Genomic DNA, 23,878 nt, shown 5'->3' with positions numbered 1-23,878 from the left:
TTTTTGTAAATATTTTATTCTATCTTTTCATGTGACAACACTGAAGAAATGACACTTTGCTACAATGTAAAGTAGTGAGTGTACAGCTTGTATAACAGTGTAAATTTGCTGTCCCCTCAAAATAACTCAACACACAGCCATTAATGTCTATACCGCTGGCAACAAAAGTGAGTACACCCCTAAGTGAAAATGTCCAAATTGGGCCCAATTAGCCATTTTCCCTCCCCGGTGTCACGTGACTCGTTAGTGTTAGAAGGTCTCAGGTGTGAATGGGGAGCAGGTGTGTTAAATTTGGTGTTATCGCTCTCACTCTCTCATACTGGTCACTGGAAGTTCAACATGGCACCTCATGGCAAAGAACTCTCTGAGGATCTGAAAAAAAGAATTGCTGCTCTACATAAAGATGGCCTAGGCTTTAAGAAGATTGCCAAGACCCTGAAACTGAGCTGCAGCACAGTGGCCAAGACCATACAGCGGCTTAACAGGACAGGTTCCACTCAGAACAGACCTCACTATAGTTGACCAAAGAAGTTGAGTGCACGTGCTCAGCGTCATATCCAGAGGTTGTCTTTGGGAAATAGACGTATGAGTGCTGCCAGCATTGCTGCAGAGGTTGAAGGGGTGGGGGGTCAGCCTGTCAGTGCTCAGACCATACGCCGCACACTGCATCAAATTGTGACTCCAGTGGCAACCTGTGAAGCTCTGGTGAACTCCATGCCCAAGAGGGTTAAGGCAGTGCTGGAAAATAATGGTGGCCACACAAAATATTGACACTTTGGGCCCAATTTGGACATTTTCACTTAGGGGTGTACTCACTTTTGTTGCCAACGGTTTAGACATTAATGGCTGTGTGTTGAGTTAACAATACAATAATTCATAGATGTATTCAAAATGTATCCAGTCCAGTGTGCTCAGGCAATGGTATCCACACGAGCTGCTGTAACTTAATGTGATCTGTGAACCCACCGCCAAGGTAAATCAAGCTGCTAACCAGAAACTTCGACCTCAAATTATAGAAGGTCTGGCATGGCACAATAGTATAACAATGAACCCATGTTTCCCCACATTTCTAGGGAACTACCATTAGGCCATAGAGCATGTGATGTCTTGCAGATTTGTAAGCATGAGTCCCCTTTTGGTTGATACCAAATGTCTGCATTAACAGAATACATTGTATTATGTGTGTCATATATTCCTAAAGTATTTGTACTTTATAGAGAAAGTGACACTTTGTCACGAAATGCGTCGGGTTACATAGATGCAAGTTGGGTTGATCTGTGAAAATACTGTACCTGGCAACTGAATTAATATGTATATATTAATCAATCTGCTTGACTTTATGGCATTATGTCGCTGTTGATCTGTTGTAAATTGTATTTACCAATAAACCTTTTTGATTTTATTATTGAGTGTGTTGCACCTCATCTAAAGTCCCACGGGCAATTCATGTTTCTTTGTTTCTTAGTTGTATAACAATGGATCATCCAATCGGAGGGTGTCAACAGTACTCCACATCAGACTGGAACTATGGAATTCTCATCCTGTAGGTCTACATGGCTCAGTAAAGGAGAAAGAGACCTGTGATAGTATGATATAAATTAAAATGTATTGGTTAAAAGACGAAAAGCTACTTACAAATTGAACCTCTTATTAGCATGCAAAGAAATCCAAACACATACGCCTCTAGTGCCGCTAGGCGATAACAACGTCAGCACATGCTCCACCTTATCCCGAAGTATGTTTTGTCTGAACAGACGGTGAGGAGCTGGCACCAGCAGCAATAAATCAACACATACACCGCTAGTTCCGGCTCCAGCTAAGCGAGAAGAATGTCAGTACATGCTCCACCTTATCCCGAAGTATGTTTCGTCTGAACAGACGTTGAGGAGCTGGCACCAGCAGCAATAAATCAACACATACGCCGCTAATTCCGGCTCCAGCTAAGCGTGAAGAATGTCAGTATATGCTTCACTTTATCCTGACGTATGTTTAGTCTGAACAGACAGCGAGGAGCCGGCACCAGCAGCAATAAATCAAAACACATACGCTGCTAGTGCCGGCTGCAGCTGGGTGCGAATAATGTCAGTACATGCTCCACCTTATCCCGACGTATGTTTAGTCTGAACAGACAGCGAGGAGCCCGCACCAGCGGCAATAAATCAAAACACATACGCTGCTAGTGCCGGCTCCAGCTAGACGAGAATAACATCAGCACATGCTCCACCTTATCCCGAAGTATGTTTCGTCTGAACAGACAGCGAGGAGCCCACACCAGCGGCAATAAATCAAAACACATACGCTGCTAGTGCCGGCTCCAGCTAGACGAGAATAACATCAGCACATGCTCCACCTTATCCCAAAGTATGTTTCGTCTGAACAGACAGCAAGGAGCTGACACCAGCAGCAATCAAAACACATATGCCGCTAGTGCCGGCTGCAGCTGGGCGCGAATAATGTCAGTACATGCTCCACCTTATCCCGACGTATGTTTCGTCTGAACAGACAGCGAGGAGCCGGCACCAGCAGCAATCAATCAAAACACATATGCTGCTAGTGCCGGCTCCAGGTAGGCGAGAATAATGTCAGTACATGCTCCACCTTATCCCGAAGTATGTTTCGTCTGAACAGACGGTGAGGAGCCGGCACCAGCAGCGTATGTGTTTGGATTTATTGCATGCTAACAGGAGATTCAATTTGTAAGTAGCTTTTTCTCTTATAACCAATTAATTTTAAACTATATCACACTATCGGAAGTCTCTCTCTCCTTGATTGAGCCATATAGACCAAAAGGATGAGAATTCCATAGTTCAAGTGATGTGGAGTACTGCACTGTGGTGTACTGGAGACACCCTCCGATCAGATGATCCATTGTTATATTACTATGCCATGCCAGACTTCCTTTTATTTGGGGTCGGCATTTCCGGTTAGTAGCTTGATTTACCTAGGTGGTGGGTTCACAGATCGCGCTTAGTTACAGCAGCTCGTGTGGACACCATTGTTTGAGCACACAGGACTGGATACATTTTGAATACATCTGTGAATTGATGTATTGTTTCATTCTGTATTTATTTTCTTTGTTTATGAACTTTTTTACACAAATATATCTGCACCTCTGCAGCAGGGAGAATTTGTAAGCATCACACTCTACTTCCCACAGCTGATGATCGGAGGCATTCTGTGTAGAGACTGAAGGGGGCGCCCTTCCACAGCGAGAGTTCACAGCTGCACTGCAGGGAAGAGGGCTCACTGCCCATTGTTCACACTGCTAGCAGGGACTGGACAGAGTTATTGGAGGCAGGGCATTAAGTATAATGCACCAATACTGCACCTTTACTGCACCTTTACTGCATGCTGTTTTACTAAAGCTGTCATTAAGTGCACCAACCAGTTTGGCTCCAGAGCAATTTTTTTTATTTGTCACATACATATAAAAATCTTAATTTTTGGCTATAAAAACTGACATATGACAATTTATACACCTCTCATATTGAATAATAATTAATAAAATATTTCAAGGAACTGTAAATCAATCTATTAAAAAGTATATATAATTCAGTAATGCATCTTGATATGTTGGGCTCACAGTCTCTAAGGCTTCATTCACATGTCAGCGTTGCGATCGCGGGCAGAATCACCGCAATTCTGCCCGCGATCCGGAAATCATTGCAAATCGCGGGACGCCTGTGCGTTGCCCGTGATTTGCAATAGCACCCCAAACGCTGTGCGATGTTGCTGCGATTTGCGCCTGCCGAATCGCGGTAACATCACGCAAAAAAAATCACGGGACGCATGACGCCCAAAAAAGGTACAAGAGCGGTAACAACGCACATCGTTTGGGGTGCTATTGCTATTCACGGGCAACACACAGGCGTCCCGCAATTTGCAATGATTTCCGGATCGCAACGCTGACATGTGAATGAAGCCTTAATAATATATCCAATACAGTTAAACATCTAAATTTCTTGTAGGCTTGACGCGTTTCATGGACCCTTCATCCATTCATCAGAAGATTGAATAAAAGTTGTATGTCTGAAAATAGGAATTTGTATTAGAGTACAAGGAGCTGTATCTTCAGTGATGAAATTGGAGATGGGGATGTTCCAGTCTTCTGTATATCCTCCAGTCTTTCCATTGTTCTATATTATGAATAATGTGATACATTGTTGCAGAGGATTTTCTTCTTTGCTCCAATCTGCTGCCCAGTGGGGTTGATGTTTCCTCTGAATAGGGGGCTCTCCCAGGTTTGATCGGTATTGGAAGGTGTGTGTTCCAGGGATTTTCTCCATTCTTATGATGTGGGTGGGAGGACGATCGCTCTGGATTATGTTCGGTCTTATACACTATGTATGAGAAGCTCATATTTCACTCCCGGGAAACTCCCAAATAAAACAGCACCTGCCAACCAAACAATCCTCACTCAGCCTGGGAGTATCGGAATAAAGGATGTACCCACCACTCAACCCTACTCTGGACCCCCATGTCCCCCCCACCCCGTACTACGAAGCCCCCCCTCCCATGGTGGTGACCACACAGCCAACTGTGATTGTGGTGCCGCAGCCGGTCTATAAAGATTACCTGGGGCTGTCCATCGTGAATATGATCTGCTGCTGTCTTCCTATAGGCATCGCCGCGCTCATCTTCTCCATACAGGTAAGACCTGGGGGGGCAAAAATAATAGACTTTGCAACCAAACCGGTCCTTAGATGTGATGGCTGCATTTTTTTTATTTTTCAGGCTAAAAACATTTTCTACAAATATGGATATATATATATATTTATCCTGCGAGAAATCCAGTGTCCATAGTACTTCCTATGTTATCAGCTTTCTCAGTTATCGTCTGTGAACTAGAAAACACATCCTCCCCCAATTGGATGGATGTAAGGAGAGTAGTCCAAATCGGGAGAGCAGCCTGGGGTGACAACGCTGGTCCTCCATAGATACAATACAGTGCGTGTAGTCACCCTAGGAAAGGAAGTTTGTTACATAAGGAGAGCAGTCCAAATCAGGAGAGCAGCCTTGGGTGACAACGCTGGTAGGACAGGAATTGTGTTAAATAAGGTGAGTAGTCCAAATCAGGAGAGCAGCCTGGGGTGACAACACTGGTCCTCCATAGATACAATACAGTGAGCGTAGTCACCCTAGGAAAGGAAGTGTGTTACATAAGGAGAGTAGTCCAAATCAGGAGAGCAGCCTGGGGTGACAACGCTGGTCCTCCATAGATACAATACAGTGAGCGTTGTCACCCTAGGAAAGGAAGTGTGTTACATAAGGAGAGTAGTCCAAATCGGGAGAGCAGCCTGGGGTGACAACGCTGGTCCTCCATAGATACAATACAGTAAGCGTAGTCACCATAGGACAAGAAGTTTGTTACAGAAGGAGAGTAATTCAAATCAGGACAGCAGCCTAGGGTGACAACCTTGGTCCTCCATAGATACAATACAGTGAGTGTAGTCAACTTAGGAAAGGAAGTGTGTTACATAAGGAGAGTAGTCCAAATCGGGAGAGCAGCCTGGGGTGACAACGCCGGTCCTCCATAGATACAATACAATGAGCGTAGTCACCCTAGGAAAGAAAGTGTGTTACATAAGGAGAGTAGTCCAAATCAGGAGAGCAGCCTGGGGTGACAACGCTGGTAGGACAGGAATTGTGTTAAATAAGGTGAGTAGTCCAAATCGGGAGAGCAGCCTGGGGTGACAACGTTGGTCCTCCATAGAAACAATACAGTGAGCGTAGTCACCCTAGGAAAGGAAGTGTGTTAAATATGGAGAGTAGTCCAAATTGGGAGAGCAGCCTGGGGTGACAACGTTGGTCCTCCATAGATACAATACAGTGAGTGTAGTCACCCTAGGACAGGAAGTCTGTTACATAAGGAGAGTAGTCCAAATCAGGAGAGCAGCCTGGGGTGACAACGCTGGTCCTCCATAGATACAATACAGTGAGCGTTGTCACCCTAGGAAAGGAAGTGTGTTACATAAGGAGAGTAGTCCAAATCGGGAGAGCAGCCTGGGGTGACAACGCTGGTCCTCCATAGATACAATACAGTAAGCGTAGTCACCATAGGACAAGAAGTTTGTTACAGAAGGAGAGTAATTCAAATCAGGACAGCAGCCTAGGGTGACAACCTTGGTCCTCCATAGATACAATACAGTGAGTGTAGTCAACTTAGGAAAGGAAGTGTGTTACATAAGGAGAGTAGTCCAAATCGGGAGAGCAGCCTGGGGTGACAACGCCGGTCCTCCATAGATACAATACAATGAGCGTAGTCACCCTAGGAAAGAAAGTGTGTTACATAAGGAGAGTAGTCCAAATCAGGAGAGCAGCCTGGGGTGACAACGCTGGTAGGACAGGAATTGTGTTAAATAAGGTGAGTAGTCCAAATCGGGAGAGCAGCCTGGGGTGACAACGTTGGTCCTCCATAGATACAATACAGTGAGCGTAGTCACCCTAGGAAAGGAAGTGTGTTAAATATGGAGAGTAGTCCAAATTGGGAGAGCAGCCTGGGGTGACAACGTTGGTCCTCCATAGATACAATACAGTGACTGTAGTCACCCTAGAATAGGAGTTGTTTTACATAAGGAGAGAAGTCCAAATCAGGAGAGCAGCCTAGGGTGACAACGCTGGTCCTCAATAGATAAAATACAGTGAGCAACAGGAAGTGTGTTACTGGCAGGCAAGGGTGTAGGAACCCACACAAATCTGGGGGGGACAGCATTTTTACTCGCCAGGTAAATGCTTTTCCGTGCCCCCATCAATGCAGAGTTCAGCGCGCGAGCCCCTTTCAATGCAGAGCGCCACAGCATTGTCCCCAATCACTGCAGAGCGCCACAGCATTGTCCCCAATCACTGCAGAGCGCCACAGCATTGTCCCCAATCACTGTAGAGCGCCACAGCATTGTCCCCAATCACTTCAGAGCGCCACAGCATTGTCCCCAATCACTGCAGAGTGCCCACAGCATTGTACCCCAATGATTGCAGAGTGCCACAGCATTGTACCCCAATGATTGCATAGTGCCACAGCATTGTACCCCAATGATTGCAGAGTGCCACAGTCAGCATTGTACCCCAATGATTGCAGAGTGCCCACAGCATTGTACCCCAATGATTGCAGAGTGCCCACAGCATTGTACCCCAATGATTGCAGAGTGCCACAGCATTGTACCCCAATGATTGCAGAGTGCCCCAGCATTGCACCCCAATGATTGCAGAGTGCCACAGCATTGTACCCCAATGATTGCAGAGTGCCCACAGCATTGTACCCCAATGATTGCAGAGTGCCACAGTCAGCATTGTACCCCAATGATTGCAGAGTGCCACAGCATTGTACCCCAATGATTGCAGAGTGCCCACAGCATTGCACCCCAATGATTGCAGAGTGCCACAGCATTGTACCCCAATGATTGCAGAGTGCCACAGTCAGCATTGTACCCCAATGATTGCAGATTGCCACGGTCAGCATTGTAGCCCAATGATTGCAGAGTGCCCACAGCATTGTACCCCAATGATTGCAGAGTGCCACAGTCAGCATTGTACCCCAATGATTGCAGAGTGCCACAGTCAGCATTGTACCCCAATGATTGCAGAGTGCCACAGTCAGCATTGTACCCCAATGATTGCAGAGTGCCCACAGCATTGTACCCCAATGATTGCAGAGTTCCACAGTCAGCATTGTACCCCAATGATTGCAGAGTGCCACAGTCAGCATTGTACTCCAATGATTGCAGAGTGCCCACAGCATTGTACCCCAATGATTTCAGAGTGCCACAGTCAGCATTGTACCCCAATGATTGCAAAGTGCCACAGCATTGTCCCCCAATCAATGCAGAGACCAGCGTGCGTGCTCCCTTCAACCCAAAGCACTTACCTGGCGGCGGTGGCTCGGCTATCGGCGGCGGCGGGAAGGTGAGCGGCTTCTCCCTCGTCCTCTTCTGCGGCGGGAACCGACGGGCGGCCTCTCCTCTTCTCTGCGGCGGGAACCGGCGGGAAGGTGAGCGGCGGTGACGGTGAGTGACTGACGCACGCACCAGCACCGCCCCCATTGCGACGTCAGCGATCGGATGTCCTTGATGATGATTGGTCCAGGCTGGAGACTGGACCAATCACAGCCAGGACATCACGAAGGTGGGGGTGGCCAAGCGCTCTTTCCTGCGCCCAAGTTACGCCCCCAGAAGGCAGCCAATCGGCGCCTTTCTGGGTCGTAAACCCCACTAAACTGGGGGGGGTTTCACCATACCTGTCCCCCCTGCATTATTTCCTGGGGGGGATGTGTCCCCCCCGTCCCCCCCGGTTCCTACGCCCATGCTGGCAGGATCACCAGGTGAAAATTAAGGAAAAGAGCCTGAAAACAAGAAAAACTAATGCAGACACCACATCTAAGGACTGGTAAGCTGCAATATGCTCCTTTTGTTCCTGCACTTAGATACACTTTAAATCAGACCCTAGACTGATGAGTTTGTCCAAACTGAATGACATTTAGTTTGCTAAAACACATAAACAATCATATTTTTTATTTTTTTTATTTTTTAACACTTGTTTGACCCTTTTGTCACCCTGTGTTGCGTCTCATTGCTGCTGATCTCCTGCAGCCTCTTTGCAGCAACTTCCTGCTCAGCAATTGGCTGCATGGCATTTCTCAGGGCAGGATTTCTACTGGTGACAACAGTGGACCAAGCCTGTGTAATGTACACCGATCAGCCATAACATTATGACCACCCACCATAACCAGTCGAGGCGTGGACTCCATTAGACCACTTTTACCAACAATCATCTTATAGGATTACCCCGATCAACCATAACTTTATGACCATCCACCTATCATTGAGTAGGTCCCCCTTTTGCCACCAAAACACCCCTGACCCATCGAGGCACGGACTCCACTAGAAATGGAGCGTCTGTGGGATGTGCTGGAGAAGTCCGATCCAAGGAGGCTGCACCTCCCAACTTACAGGGCCTAACTACCTGCCGACCGCGCTATAGCCGAGTATTAGTGCCCATCAGTGCTGCCTATCAGTGCCACCCATCATAGACCATCAGTGTTGCCTATCCATGCTCATCAGTGCTGCCTATTAGTGCCCATCAGTGCCGCCTATCAGTGCTCATCACTGTTACCTATTAGTGCAGCCTCAGAGTCATCAGTGCCCACTAATGTCACCTCATCAGTGCCACCTATTAGTGCAGCCTCAGCAGTGCCCACCAGTGCCACCTCTTCAGTGCAGACTATCAGGACCCATCAGTGCTGCCTCTTCAGTGCCACATATCAGTGCCCATCAGTGCAGACTATCATTGCCCATCAGTGCCACCTTACAGTGCCCATCAGTGCCACCAATCGATTCCCATCAGTACCGCCTTATCAGTGCAGACTATCAGTGCCCATCAGTACCGCCTCATCAGTGCAGACTATCAGTGCCCATCAGTGCAGTCTCATCAGCACACATCAGTGAAGGAGAAAAATTACCTGTTTGCAAAATTGTATAACAAGCTATAAAAACTTTTTTTTCCCAAATTTTTGGTCTTTTTTCATTTGTTCAGAGGTGATAAAATACCACCAAAAGAAACCTCTATTTGTATGAAAAAAAAATGATAAAAATGTCGTTTGGGTACAGCAAATCCGGGAGCTCGTTCGTAAGTCCAAAAAAGATCAGTGCTTGCAGACAAAGGCTGCAAGCGCTGATCAGCGTGTTCTGGCGGGGGGAAGGGCCCCCCTGTTAGAACCCAATAGCACAGCTGGGGAGATCGCTGCACCAACATTGCTTGTGTTGGTACGGCACTCTGTCGATCTGTCAGTTTTTTTTTTTTTCATTCAGCCTGCTGGATTGAATGAAAAAAAAAAAAACTATGCAAACATGTTCGCATCTTTAAAAGTTCACAATTGGAAGGTTCGTATGTAGGGGACTTACTGTACTGCGTTGCATGACGGCGCAATTGTCATTCAAAGTGTGACAGCACTGAAAATTGAAAATTGGCCCGGGCAGGAAGGGGGTGAAAGTGCCCGGTAGGCAAGTGGTTGAAGGATCAGCTACTGAAGGCTTGGTGTCCGATACCACAGCATACTTTCAGAGGGCTAGTGGAGTTTATGCCCAGACGGGTCAGGGCTGGTTTGGGGGCAAAAAGGGGATCCACTCAATGTTAGGTGGGAGGTCATAATGTTATAACCGATCGGTGTAATCTTATAAGAAGATTCTAGATGAAATGAGTGCTCTGGCATCCAGGTTTCTTTAAACTAAAACACAGTGTGTAAGTGTAGTACTCTTTCTTGGCCATCAGATGTCACTATTGTAGACTTTGTAGATTCTCCTATTCTATCTTCTGCTTCCAGTAAATGTAAGACATAAGACCCCATTCACACCTCAGATATTTTTAGCTCAAAGCTCCAAAACAGAGGAGAAAAAAAAAACAATTATCTAGATGGTTCACACCTCCACTACAAGTTACCTGAAGCTCACAAAAGTTCCGGAATTTTTTTTTTGTAGCGTGAAGTGGGCAGATTAATGCATTTTATAAGCGTTTTTTGATCCATGAAAATGCTTGATTCAAGTGGTTTGGGTGTTTTACTGCATTTACTCAAATGCAATAGTTAAGAGAAAATAAATAACAAAAAAAAAAAAAAACCCTAACCACAACCCTTTAACCCAATATTAACCCCTAACCCTAATCCTAAACCCTAACCCCTAAACCTGATCCTAACCCCTAGCCCTAAAATTTACCCCTAGCCCTAATAATAAACCTTAACCCCTGACTCTAACACTTATACTAACCCTAATCCTAACCCTAATATTTACCTCTAACCCTATTATTTACCCCTAACCCTAATATTAAACCCTAATATTAACCCCTAAACCTAATATTAACCCCTAACACTAATATTAATCCCTAACAGTAATATTAAACCCTAACCCTAATATTAACCCCTAACCCTAATATTAAACCCTAAACCTAATATTAACCCCTAAACCTAATATTAAACCCTAACACTAATATTAATCCCTAACCCTAATATTAACCCCTAAACCTAATATTAACCCCTAAACCTAATATTAAACCCTAACACTAATTTTAATCCCTAACCCTAATATTAACACCTAACCCTAGTATTAATCCCTAACCCTAATATTAACGCCTAACCTTAGTATTAATCCCTAACCCTAATATTAACCCCTAACCCTAATAGTAATCCCTAACCCTAATAGTAATCCCTAACCCTAATATTAACCCCTAACCCTAATATTAATCCCTAACCCTAATATTAAACCATAACACTAATTTTAATCCCTAACCCTAATATTAACACCTATCCCTAGTATTAATCCCTAACCCTAATATTAAACCTAACACTAATATTAATCCCTAACCCTAATATTAACCCCTAACCCTAATATTAAACCATAACACTAATATTAAACCTAACCCTAATATTAACCCCTAACCCTAATATTAACGCCTAACCTTAGTATTAATCCCTAACCCTAATATTAATCCCTAACCCTAATATTAAACCCTAACACTAATATTAAACTATAACACTAATATTAAACCCTAAACCTAATATTAACCCCTAAACCTAATATTAACCCCTAAACCTAATATTAAACCTAACACGAATATTAATCCCTAACCCTAATATTAAACCCTATCCCTAATATTAAACCTAACCCTAATATTAACCCCTAACCCTAATATTAAACCCTAACCCTAATATTAAACCTAACCCTAATATTAACCCCTAACCCTAATATTAATCCCTAACCCTAATGTTAACCCATAACCCTAATATTAAACCTAACCTAATATTAAACCCTAACCCTAATATTAAACCATAACACTAATATTAATCCCTAACACTAATATTAACCCATAACCCTAATATTAACCCCTAACCCTAATATTAATCCCTAACCCTAATATTAACCCCTAATCCTAATATTAAACCTAACCTAATATTAAACCCTAACCCTAATATTAACCCCTAACCCTAATATTAACCCCTAAACCTAATATTAATCCCTAACCCTAATATTAACACCTAACCCTAGTATTAATCCCTAACCCTAATATTAAACCTAACCCGAATATTAAACCCTTAACCCTAATATTAAACCCTAACCCTAATATTAACCCCTAACCCTAATATTAAACCATAACACTAATATTAATCCCTAACACTAATATTAAACCTAACCCTAATATTAAACCTAACACTAATATTAATCCCTAACACTAATATTAACCCCTAACCCTAATATTAAACCCTAACCCTAATATTAACCCCTAACACTAATATTAATCCCTAACCCTAATATTAATCCCTAACCCTAATATTAACCCCTAACCCTAATATTAACCCCTAAACCTAATATTAAACCCTAACCCAAATATTAATCCCTAACCCTAATATTAACCCCTAACCCTAATATTAAACCATAACACTAATATTAATCCCTAACACTAATATTAAACCTAACCCTAATATTAAACCTAACACTAATATTAATCCCTAACCCTAATATTAACCCCTAACCCTAATATTAACCCCTAACACTAATATTAATCCCTAACCCTAATATTAACCCCTAACCCTAATATTAACCCCTAAACCTAATATTAATCCCTAACACTAATATTAATCCCTAACCCTAATATTAACCCCTAACCCTAATATTAACCCCTAAACCTAATATTAAACCCTAACACGAATATTAAACTATAACACTAATATTAAACCCTAAACCTAATATTAACCCCTAAACCTAATATTAACCCCTAACCCTAATATTTAACCCTAACCCTAATATTAACCCCTAAACCTAATATTAACCCCTAAACCTAATATTAAACCTAACACGAATATTAATCCCTAACCCTAATATTAAACCCTAACCCTAATATTAAACCTAACCCTAATATTAACCCCTAACCCTAATATTAAACCCTAACCCTAATATTAAACCTAACCCTAATATTAACCCCTAACCCTAATATTAATCCCTAACCCTAATGTTAACCCATAACCCTAATATTAAACCTAACCTAATATTAAACCCTAACCCTAATATTAAACCATAACACTAATATTAATCCCTAACACTAATATTAACCCATAACCCTAATATTAACCCCTAACCCTAATATTAATCCCTAACCCTAATATTAACCCCTAATCCTAATATTAAACCTAACCTAATATTAAACCCTAACCCTAATATTAACCCCTAACCCTAATATTAATCCCTAAACCTAATATTAATCCCTAACCCTAATATTAACACCTAACCCTAGTATTAATCCCTAACCCTAATATTAAACCTAACCCGAATATTAAACCCTTAACCCTAATATTAAACCCTAACCCTAATATTAACCCCTAACCCTAATATTAAACCATAACACTAATATTAATCCCTAACACTAATATTAAACCTAACCCTAATATTAAACCTAACACTAATATTAATCCCTAACACTAATATTAACCCCTAACCCTAATATTAAACCCTAACCCTAATATTAACCCCTAACACTAATATTAATCCCTAACCCTAATATTAATCCCTAACCCTAATATTAACCCCTAACCCTAATATTAACCCCTAAACCTAATATTAAACCCTAACCCAAATATTAATCCCTAACCCTAATATTAACCCCTAACCCTAATATTAAACCATAACACTAATATTAATCCCTAACACTAATATTAAACCTAACCCTAATATTAAACCTAACACTAATATTAATCCCTAACCCTAATATTAACCCCTAACCCTAATATTAACCCCTAACACTAATATTAATCCCTAACCCTAATATTAACCCCTAACCCTAATATTAACCCCTAAACCTAATATTAATCCCTAACACTAATATTAATCCCTAACCCTAATATTAACCCCTAACCCTAATATTAACCCCTAAACCTAATATTAAACCCTAACACGAATATTAAACTATAACACTAATATTAAACCCTAAACCTAATATTAACCCCTAAACCTAATATTAACCCCTAACCCTAATATTTAACCCTAACCCTAATATTAACCCCTAAACCTAATATTAACCCCTAAACCTAATATTAAACCTAACACGAATATTAATCCCTAACCCTAATATTAAACCCTAACCCTAATATTAAACCTAACCCTAATATTAACCCCTAACCCTAATATTAAACCCTAACCCTAATATTAAACCTAACCCTAATATTAACCCCTAACCCTAATATTAATCCCTAACCCTAATGTTAACCCATAACCCTAATATTAAACCTAACCTAATATTAAACCCTAACCCTAATATTAAACCATAACACTAATATTAATCCCTAACACTAATATTAACCCATAACCCTAATATTAACCCCTAACCCTAATATTAATCCCTAACCCTAATATTAACCCCTAATCCTAATATTAAACCTAACCTAATATTAAACCCTAACCCTAATATTAACCCCTAACCCTAATATTAACCCCTAAACCTAATATTAATCCCTAACCCTAATATTAACACCTAACCCTAGTATTAATCCCTAACCCTAATATTAAACCTAACCCGAATATTAAACCCTTAACCCTAATATTAAACCCTAACCCTAATATTAACCCCTAACCCTAATATTAAACCATAACACTAATATTAATCCCTAACACTAATATTAAACCTAACCCTAATATTAAACCTAACACTAATATTAATCCCTAACACTAATATTAACCCCTAACCCTAATATTAAACCCTAACCCTAATATTAACCCCTAACACTAATATTAATCCCTAACCCTAATATTAATCCCTAACCCTAATATTAACCCCTAACCCTAATATTAACCCCTAAACCTAATATTAAACCCTAACCCAAATATTAATCCCTAACCCTAATATTAACCCCTAACCCTAATATTAAACCATAACACTAATATTAATCCCTAACACTAATATTAAACCTAACCCTAATATTAAACCTAACACTAATATTAATCCCTAACCCTAATATTAACCCCTAACCCTAATATTAACCCCTAACACTAATATTAATCCCTAACCCTAATATTAACCCCTAACCCTAATATTAACCCCTAAACCTAATATTAAACCCTAACCCAGATATTAATCCCTAACCCTAATATTAACCCCTAACCCTAATATTAATCCCTAACACTAATATTAACCACTTTACCACCGGAGGATTTTCCTGCTAAAAGACCAGGGGTTATTTTGCGATTTTTTACTGCGTGACTTTAACGGACAATCGCACGGTCGTGCGACGCTGTACCTAAACGAATTTCACGTCCTTTTTTTCCCACAAACAGAGCTTTCTTTTGGTGGTATTTGATCACCTGTGCGATTTTTTGATCACGCGCTATAAACAAAAAAAGAGCGTAATTTTTGCAAAAACAACAATATTTTTCACTTTTTTTTATATGAAATTCCCCCCAAAAAAAATGTAAAAATCAAAATTTTTTAAAATTTTCGGCCAATTTGTTTTACGCTACCTATGTTTGGTAAAAAAAATCGCAAAAAGCGTATTTTGATTGGTTTGCGCAAAAGTTATCGCGTTTACTAACAAAGGGAAAGATTTTTGTCATTTTTGGTGTTTTTTTTTTTAACGAGTAATGGCGGCGATCTGCGATTTTTTTTGCGGTACTGCGACATTGCGGCGGACAGATCGGACCCTTGACTGACATTTTTGACATTTTTGGGGGTACCAGTGACATTACTGCAGTAATCAGTGCTATATATATGCACTGTTACTGCAAAAATGACACTGGCAGGGAAGGGGTTAACAGTATTGGACAGGGAGGGGTTAAGTGTGTCCTAGGGGCGTGATTCTAACTGTGTAGGGACAGGTCTACTAGTGTAAAAACAAAGATCAACAGTTCTACATAGTAGAACTGTTTGATCTTCACTTTTACACAGGGAGAACTGACAGGTGGCTTGTTTACACAAGCCGCTCTGTCTTTCTCCCGCTGTAGCGGCGATCGTAGTGTGACCGGCGGACATCGGGTCCACCAGTCACACTCCCGCACTCCTCCGTGAACGAGCCGAGGCGGGCGCGCGCCCGCCCGCTATTGGCTCTGGAAGGAGTGACAGGCGAGCGACGTAGACCTACGTCACTCTGCCTGGCCGGGGCCGACTGCCGCAGTAAATATACTGTGCGCAGTCGGCAAGCGGTTAAACCTAACCCTAATATTAACCCCTAACCCTAATATTAACGCCTAACCTTAGTATTAATCCCTAACCCTAATATTAACCCCTAACCCTAATATTAAACCCTAGCCCTAATATTAACCCCTAAACCTAATATTAACCCCTAAACCTAATATTAAACCCTAACACTAATATTAAACCATAACACTAATATTAAACCCTAAACCTAATATTAACCCCTAAACCTAATATTAAACCTAACACGAATATTAATCCCTAACCCTAATATTAAACCCTAATCCTAATATTAAACCTAACCCTAATATTAACCCCTAACCCTAATATTAATCCCTAACCCTAATATTAACCCCTAACCCTAATATTAACCCCTAAACCTAATATTAACACCTAACCCTAGTATTAATCCCTAACCCTAATATTAAACCTAACCCTAATATTAATCCCTAACACTAATATTAAACCTAACCCTAATATTAACCCCTAACCCTAATATTAACGCCTAACCTTAGTATTAATCCCTAACCCTAATATTAACCCCTAACCCTAATATTAAACCCTAACCCTAATATTAACCCCTAAACCTAATATTAACCCCTAAACCTAATATTAAACCCTAACACTAATATTAAACCATAACACTAATATTAAACCCTAAACCTAATATTAACCCCTAAACCTAATATTAAACCTAACACGAATATTAATCCCTAACCCTAATATTAAACCCTAACCCTAATATTAAACCTAACCCTAATATTAAACCCTAACCCTAATATTAACCCCTAAACCTAATATTAACACCTAACCCTAGTATTAATCCCTAACCCTAATATTAAACCTAACCCTAATATTAAACCTAACCCTAATATTAAACCCTTAACCCTAATATTAAACCCTGACCCTAATATTAACCCCTAAACCTAATATTAAACCCTAACACTAATATTAATCCCTAACCCTAATATTAATCCTAACCCTAATATTAACCCCTAACCCTAATATTAAACCTAACCCTGATATTAACCCCCTAACCCTAATATTAACCCATAACCCTAATATTAATCCCTAACCCTAATATTAACCCCTAACCCTAATATTAATCCCTAACCCTAATATTAACACCTAACCCTAGTATTAATCCCTAACCCTAATATTAAACCTAACCCTAATATTAAACCCTTAACCTAATATTAAACCATAACCGTAAAATTAAACCCTAACACTAATATTAATCCCTAACCCTAATATTAACCCCTAACCCTAATATTAAACCATAACACTAATATTAATCCCTAACACTAATATTAAACCTAACCCTAATATTAAACCTAACCCTAATATTAACCCCTAACCCTAATATTAAACCATAACACTAATATTAATCTCTAACCCTAATATTAACCCATAACCCTAATATTAAACCTGACCTAATATTAAACCATAACACTAATATTAATCCCTAACACTAATATTAAACCTAACCCTAATATTAACCCCTAACCCTAATATTAAACCATAACACTAATATTAATCCCTAACCCTAATATTAACCCATAACCCTAATATTAAACCGAACCCTAATATTAACTCCTGAACCTAATATTAAACCATAACCCTAATATTAACCCCTAAACCTAATATTAATCCCTAACCCTAATATTAAACCTAACCCTAATATTAAACCCTTAACCCTAATATTAAACCCTAACACTAATATTAATCGCTAACCCTAATCCTAAACTCTAACCCTCACCCCAATAATAACCCTTAACCCTAATCTTAACTCAAACAAATAAATACACAATAAGTAAATAAATATACAAACTAATACTAAAACAAATAACAATACTAATAAAAAATAATAAAATAAATAAATTAAAAAACTTTAATCCTACCCACTAACCCTAATATTAACCCTAATCCTAAACCCAAACCCTAACTTCTAACCGAACAAAACAAATAAATAATTAAACAATTAGTAAATAAATAATAACACATACATTAATCCCTAACATTTAAACTTGAACCCTTAACCCCTTAAAAAAATTAATAAACAATAATAAATAAATAATAAATACAAGCTGAAAAACATAGCAGCAAATGATAGCAACAAAGCTCAAAAACACTTAAAAAAATGCTTAAAAATGTGCATACAAACGCTTAAAAAAACAAGCAGAAAAAATGCCTGAAAAAACGCTGAAAAGCACAACGCTCAGGTGTGAATGCAGCCTAAAGAAATAACATTTGCTAAAGAGCTGTGTAACATATACATTTTTTTTTTTTTTTTACCCTCCAAAAAAACTGTGTTCACCTTTTTTTTCATCCTTTTTTACCCTGCATTCTCTTTCAGCCGCTTCCTCCCTACTGCACTTCATTGTTTAGAACCAAGCTTCCCAGTGGTGACAACAGTGATCTTAAAATGATACTAAACACACACTGTATAAAGTACATTGTTCCTTCTATTTCTGTATGAGGATGATGGTACTATAATTATTGTATATAAAAAACAAAAAAAAACAAAACCTAAGTACCTTTTTTTCCTAATGAATATACAGCTGACACATGACGCAGCTCTCTCCCAGCCTGTCTGCAGGGAAACATAAGCAGGAGGAGCTTCTAGTCGTCTGCTGCTGGTCACATGTTCAAGATAAGAAAAAAAAAATTATTATTATCAATAAACTTTTTGATTTGTCATACTAATATATATTTGAAATAAAATCTTTATTATTTTTTGGCAATAACATGGTGTGGGTGGATTTCTGCCATTCAAAGCCTGTGTATTAATCTACATGTAATGTCCCGCCCCAATTGAGTGTAGCTGGTTAGTGGGCATGGAGGAGGAGGAGAAAGGGAGGGAGTGGGCTACAATTTACCACTGTGTATACGCCCACATGGGTGACTCGATAGTCACATGGGCTGCTCAGATTGGATAGGAAGGAAAGGCTCAGCCTAGAAACTCACCAAAAACTGAGCATGTGCAAAGCTGCCAACACTGCTCTGCAAAATCCACAAGTGCATTGGGGACATGGCCAGAAGGGGGAGCTAGAGAGCAGCAGAATCAACCAGGTTTTTTTTTTGCAGAATACAGAAAAGGAATCTCATAGTGAGTATGAACAGCATGGAATACCCCATTTATTCATCACTTTTTACGATGTGGGTTTACTGACACTTTAACCATCTACTGCTCGCTGTCAAATGACGGGCAGGTGGCGGCTCTCTTGTTTTGGGAGGACGTCATATGACCTCTCGCTGTGCATGTGCGCCCGCGGGGGAGCGCGCCGTGGTGGTTGGTGGTGCGCTCTGTCCTGGGACACGGCACATTACCGATCCCGGTAAATCGCAGAAGACGAGGCTCTTTACCCATGTGATCAGCTGTGTCCAATCACAGCTGCTAACTTGTAAACAAGGAAATGCCGGTTATCGGCATTCCTCTCCTCATGCTGATATAGCATGAGGAGAGGAGAGCCAATCAGTGGCATTTCCTCAAGGGGAGATCTGCACAGATAATCAGTGCCCAGCAGTGATGTCAGTCAGTGCCCATCAGAGCCGTCTATCTGTGCCATAAGTGCCCATTAGTGCCACCTATCAGTTCCCATCAGTGCTGCCTTTCAGCTCCCATCAGCGCTGCCTATCAGTGCCACCTACCAGTGTCTATTAGTGCCACCTATCAGTCACCATCAGTGCCACCTATTAGTTCCAATCAGTGCAACCTCTCAGTGCCGTCTACTCAGTGCCCATCAGTGCTGGCTTTTAGTTCCCATCAGTGCTGCCTTTCTTTTCCCATCAGTGCTGCCAATCAGTGCCCATCAGTGCCGCCTATCCATGCCACCTATCAGTGCCCATAAGTGCAACCTATCAGTGCCCATCAGTGCTGCCAATTAGTGCCCATCAGTGCCACCTATCCATGCCACCTATCAGTGCCACCTATCATTGCCCATTAGTGCCGCCCATCAGTGCCACCTATCAGTGCTGCATATTAGTACCATTTATCAATGCCCATCAGTGATACATTTTAGTACCTCCTCATCAGTGGCCATCAGTGCAGCCTACCAGTGCCCGTCAGGGCAGCCTCATCAGTGCAGCCTACCAGTGCCTGTCAGTGCAGCCTCATCAGTGGCCATCAGTGCAGCCTACCAGTGCTCGTCAGTGCAGGCTCATCAGTGCCCAGCAGTGCCACCTAAAAGTGACCATCAGTGCAGCCTCATCAGTGCCCAACAGTGCAGCCTCATCAGTGGCCATCAGTGCAGCCTATCAGTGCCCGTCAACTTTTTTTTCAACATTTTTAGACTTTTTTTTGTTTTTAAGCAAAAAATAAAAGTCCAGCGTTGATTAAATACCACCAAAAGAAAGTTCTATTTGTGTGAAAAAAAGTCATATGGGTACAGTGTTGCATGACTGCGCAATTGTCATTCAAAGTGTGACAGTGCTGAAAGCTGAATCTTGGCCTGGTCAGGAAGGGGGGTGGCAGTGCCGGTATTGAAGTGGTTAAATAGACCTAAGCCATATTTCTTTTTCTCTCTCTCCCTCTAGACACGAGACGCCGCGAGTCGCCAGGATGCCACGGGTGCCGCCGCGAACTCCCGCACAGCCTTCACCCTGAACATGGTGGCCCTGGGCATCGGGATCTGCTCCCACATCGTATGGATCGCCTACGTCATCTACATCAGCGTGGTGGTGACCTCCACCGTCTCCTCTTATTACGGATAGCAGGCGTACCTTGTAGTGATGCAATAAAGAGTTAAAGCCGCAGTGCCGCAGATGAAAGCCGCAGGGAAATGTATGTTGTCCTTTTTCGAGGAAGTGCAAATAAAATAATTTCCATTGTTCAAATTACTTCTTTAAACGCGTCGCAGTGATTCCGGCAATGAGCCGAGGAACCGGTTGTATCGCATCGCTGTGTAAACAGATCTGTCTGTGTTCTGCTCTTCATTTATTTACCTTCATAGAAAAATACTTTCCATCGGCTCTTCATAGGGCTATAAGAAGAGGGGAGAAGAAGTGTTCTAGGAAGGAAAATTTGGGGAGGTGTGCTAGGAGTGGTGATTGGGGGGGGGGATGGGGGGAGAAGATTTGTGCCAGGAGGGGGGATTTGGTTGGGGGGTTTGGGCTATAAAAGTAATATGGTAGAGGGGAAATATTTTTTTGGGGGGGGGGAGGAGAAGATTCATGCCAGGAGGGCAGGGGGGGGGGATTTGTGCTATAAAAATAATATGGTAGAGGGGAAATATTTTTGGTAGAGGGGAAATATTTTTTTTGGGGTGGTAAGGGGGAATTGGGGGATATGATTCATGCCAGGAGGGGGATTTGGTTGGGGGTTTGTGCTATAAAAGTAATATGGTAGAGGGGAAATATATTTTTTTGGGGGGGGATGGGGGGAGAAGATTTGTGCCAGGACGGGGAATTTGGTGGGGGGGTTTGTGCTATAAAAGTAATATGGTAGAGGGGAAATATATTTTTTTGGGGGGGTAAAGGGGAGAAGATTTGTTCCAGGAGGGAGAATTTGGTGGTGGTGGGGGGGGGGTTTGTGCTATAAAAGTAATATGGTAGAGGACATTTTTTTTTTTGGGGGTGGTAGGGGGATAAGATTCGTGCCAGGAGGGGGGATTTGTGCTATAAAAGTAATATGGTAGAGGGGAGATATTTTTTTTTTTTTGGGGGGGGGGGGGGTGGGTGGAGATTTGTTCCAGGAAGGGGAATTTGGTGTGTGTGTGTGTGTGTGTGTGTGGGGGGGGGGGTGGGGGGGGTTGTGCTATAAAAGTATTATGGTAGAGGGGAAATATATTTTTTTAGGTGGGAGGGGGGATGGGAGAAGATTCATGCCAGGAGGGGGAATTTGGTGGGGGCTTTGTGCTATAAAAGTAATATGGTAAAGAGGAAATATTTTTAGGGGGGGGGAGGATGGGGGGGGAGAAGATTTGTTCCAGGAGGGAGAATTTGATGGGGGTGTTTGTGCTATAAAAGTAATATGGTAGAGGGGAAATATTTTTTTGGGGGGGGGGGGGTGGAGGCGGGATGGGGGGGAGAAGATTCGTGCCAGGAGGGGGGATTTGGTGGGGGGTTTGTGCTATAAAAGTGATATGGTAAAGAGGAAATATTTTTAGGGGGGGGGGAGGATGGGGGGGAGAAGATTTGTTCCAGGAGGGAGAATTTGATGGGGGTGTTTGTGCTATAAAAGTAATATGGTAGAGGGAAAATATTTTTTTTGGGGGGGGGGGGCGGAGGCGGGATGGGGGGGAGAAGATTCGTGCCAGGAGGGGGGATTTGGTGGGGGGTTTGTGCTATAAAAGTGATATGGTAGAGGGGAAATATTTTTTTTGGGGGGTGGGGGTTAAGATTTGTGGCAGGAGGGGGGATTTGGTGGGGGGGGTTTGCGCTATAAAAGGAATATGGTAGAGGGGAAATATTTTTATTGGAGGGGGGAGAAGATTCGTGCCAGGAGGGTGTTTTTGTAGGGGTGATTGGGGGATATTTGAGCTGGAATGGGGGGGATTTAGAGTGAGGGTGGAGAATTTGTGCTTAGGGGGGGCATTTTAGGGGTTAAGGATGTGTGCTAGCAGGGGAATTTTTTTTTTTCGTGGAGGGGGATTTTTGCTGAGGGCATAAGGGGAGAGAGAAGATTTCAGCTGGGGGGGGGGGGGGTTGTAGGGGGTAAAGATTTGTACTAAGAGCGGGGGATTTCAGTAGGGGGCAGATTTGTACTAGCAGGAGGGGGGATTTATGCTTAGGGGATGAGCATGCAGATAAGTATTTTTTTTGGGAAGGGGGGGATTTTTGCTGACACATAATGTTCAATTATCCAAGTGGGGGGGGGGGGGGATCACAATTTGGCATGTTTGCCCTGGGCTCTAGGTGACCTTGTCCCGGCACTGACTGTAACAGGCAGTGACAGGCAGTGACAGCAATAGCCGGTGACAGTAATAGGCAGTGACAGGCAGTTGAAGAGACAGGGACTCACTGCTCAAGGTGGTGTAATTGCCTGATGACTCTCACCGGTGCATGCCCCGGCTCACCTCCGTGAAAACTTGATAAAGGAAAAGGAATTGGCAGCACTCCAGGTTGAGTCAAAATCCAGATTTATTGACTGGACATCCAAATTATGACAATCGTGACACGGTAGACGCGTTTCACACACTGACTGTGTGCTTAATCATTAAGCACACAGTTAGTGTGTGAAACGCATCTACCTTGTCACGATTGTCATAATTTGGATGTCCAGTCAATAATTCTGGATTTTGACTCAACCTGGAGTGCTGCCAATTCCTTTTCCTTTATCAAGTGACAGGCAGTGACAGCAATAGGCGGTGACAGCAATAGGCAGTGACAGCAATAGGCGGTGACAGTAATAGGCAGTGACAGACAGTGACAGCAAAAGGGAGTGACAGCAAGAGGCGGTGACAGTAATAGGCGGTGACAGTAATAGGCGGTGACATTAATAGGCAGTGACAGAAATAGGCAGTGACAGCAATAGGCAGTGACAGCAATAGGCGGTGACAGTAATAGGCAGTGACAGGCAATGACAGTAATAGGCAGTGACATTAATAGGCAGTTACAGTATTAGGCAGTGACAGCAATAGCCGGTGACAGTAATAGGCAGTGACAGCAATAGGAGGTGACAGTAATAGGCGGTGACAGTAATAGGCAGTGACAGTAATAGGAGGTGACAGCAATAGGCGGTGACAGCAATAGGCAGTGACAGCAATAGACAGTGACAGTAATA

At 42.1% G+C, this 23,878-nt stretch overlaps 1 protein-coding gene across 1 annotated transcript; it reads left to right on the top strand.

Moving 5' to 3' along the window:
• Window positions 1-4,443: 4,443 nt before the first annotated feature.
• On the top strand, window positions 4,444-20,868 carry LOC309568562 (synapse differentiation-inducing gene protein 1-like; the record flags this gene model as incomplete). Its single annotated transcript, XM_082274261.1, has 2 exons — window positions 4,444-4,650; window positions 20,692-20,868. The coding sequence occupies 2 exons, from the start codon at window positions 4,444-4,446 to the stop codon at window positions 20,866-20,868; spliced, it is 384 nt and encodes a 127-aa protein (XP_082130387.1).
• Between the last annotated feature and the right edge of the window lie 3,010 nt (window positions 20,869-23,878).

This window comes from Pelophylax lessonae (genome assembly GCF_965119305.1).
Source record: "Pelophylax lessonae genome assembly, chromosome: 12".
Taxonomy (NCBI): domain Eukaryota; kingdom Metazoa; phylum Chordata; class Amphibia; order Anura; family Ranidae; genus Pelophylax; species Pelophylax lessonae.
This window is presented reverse-complemented; position numbering and strand designations above follow the sequence as displayed.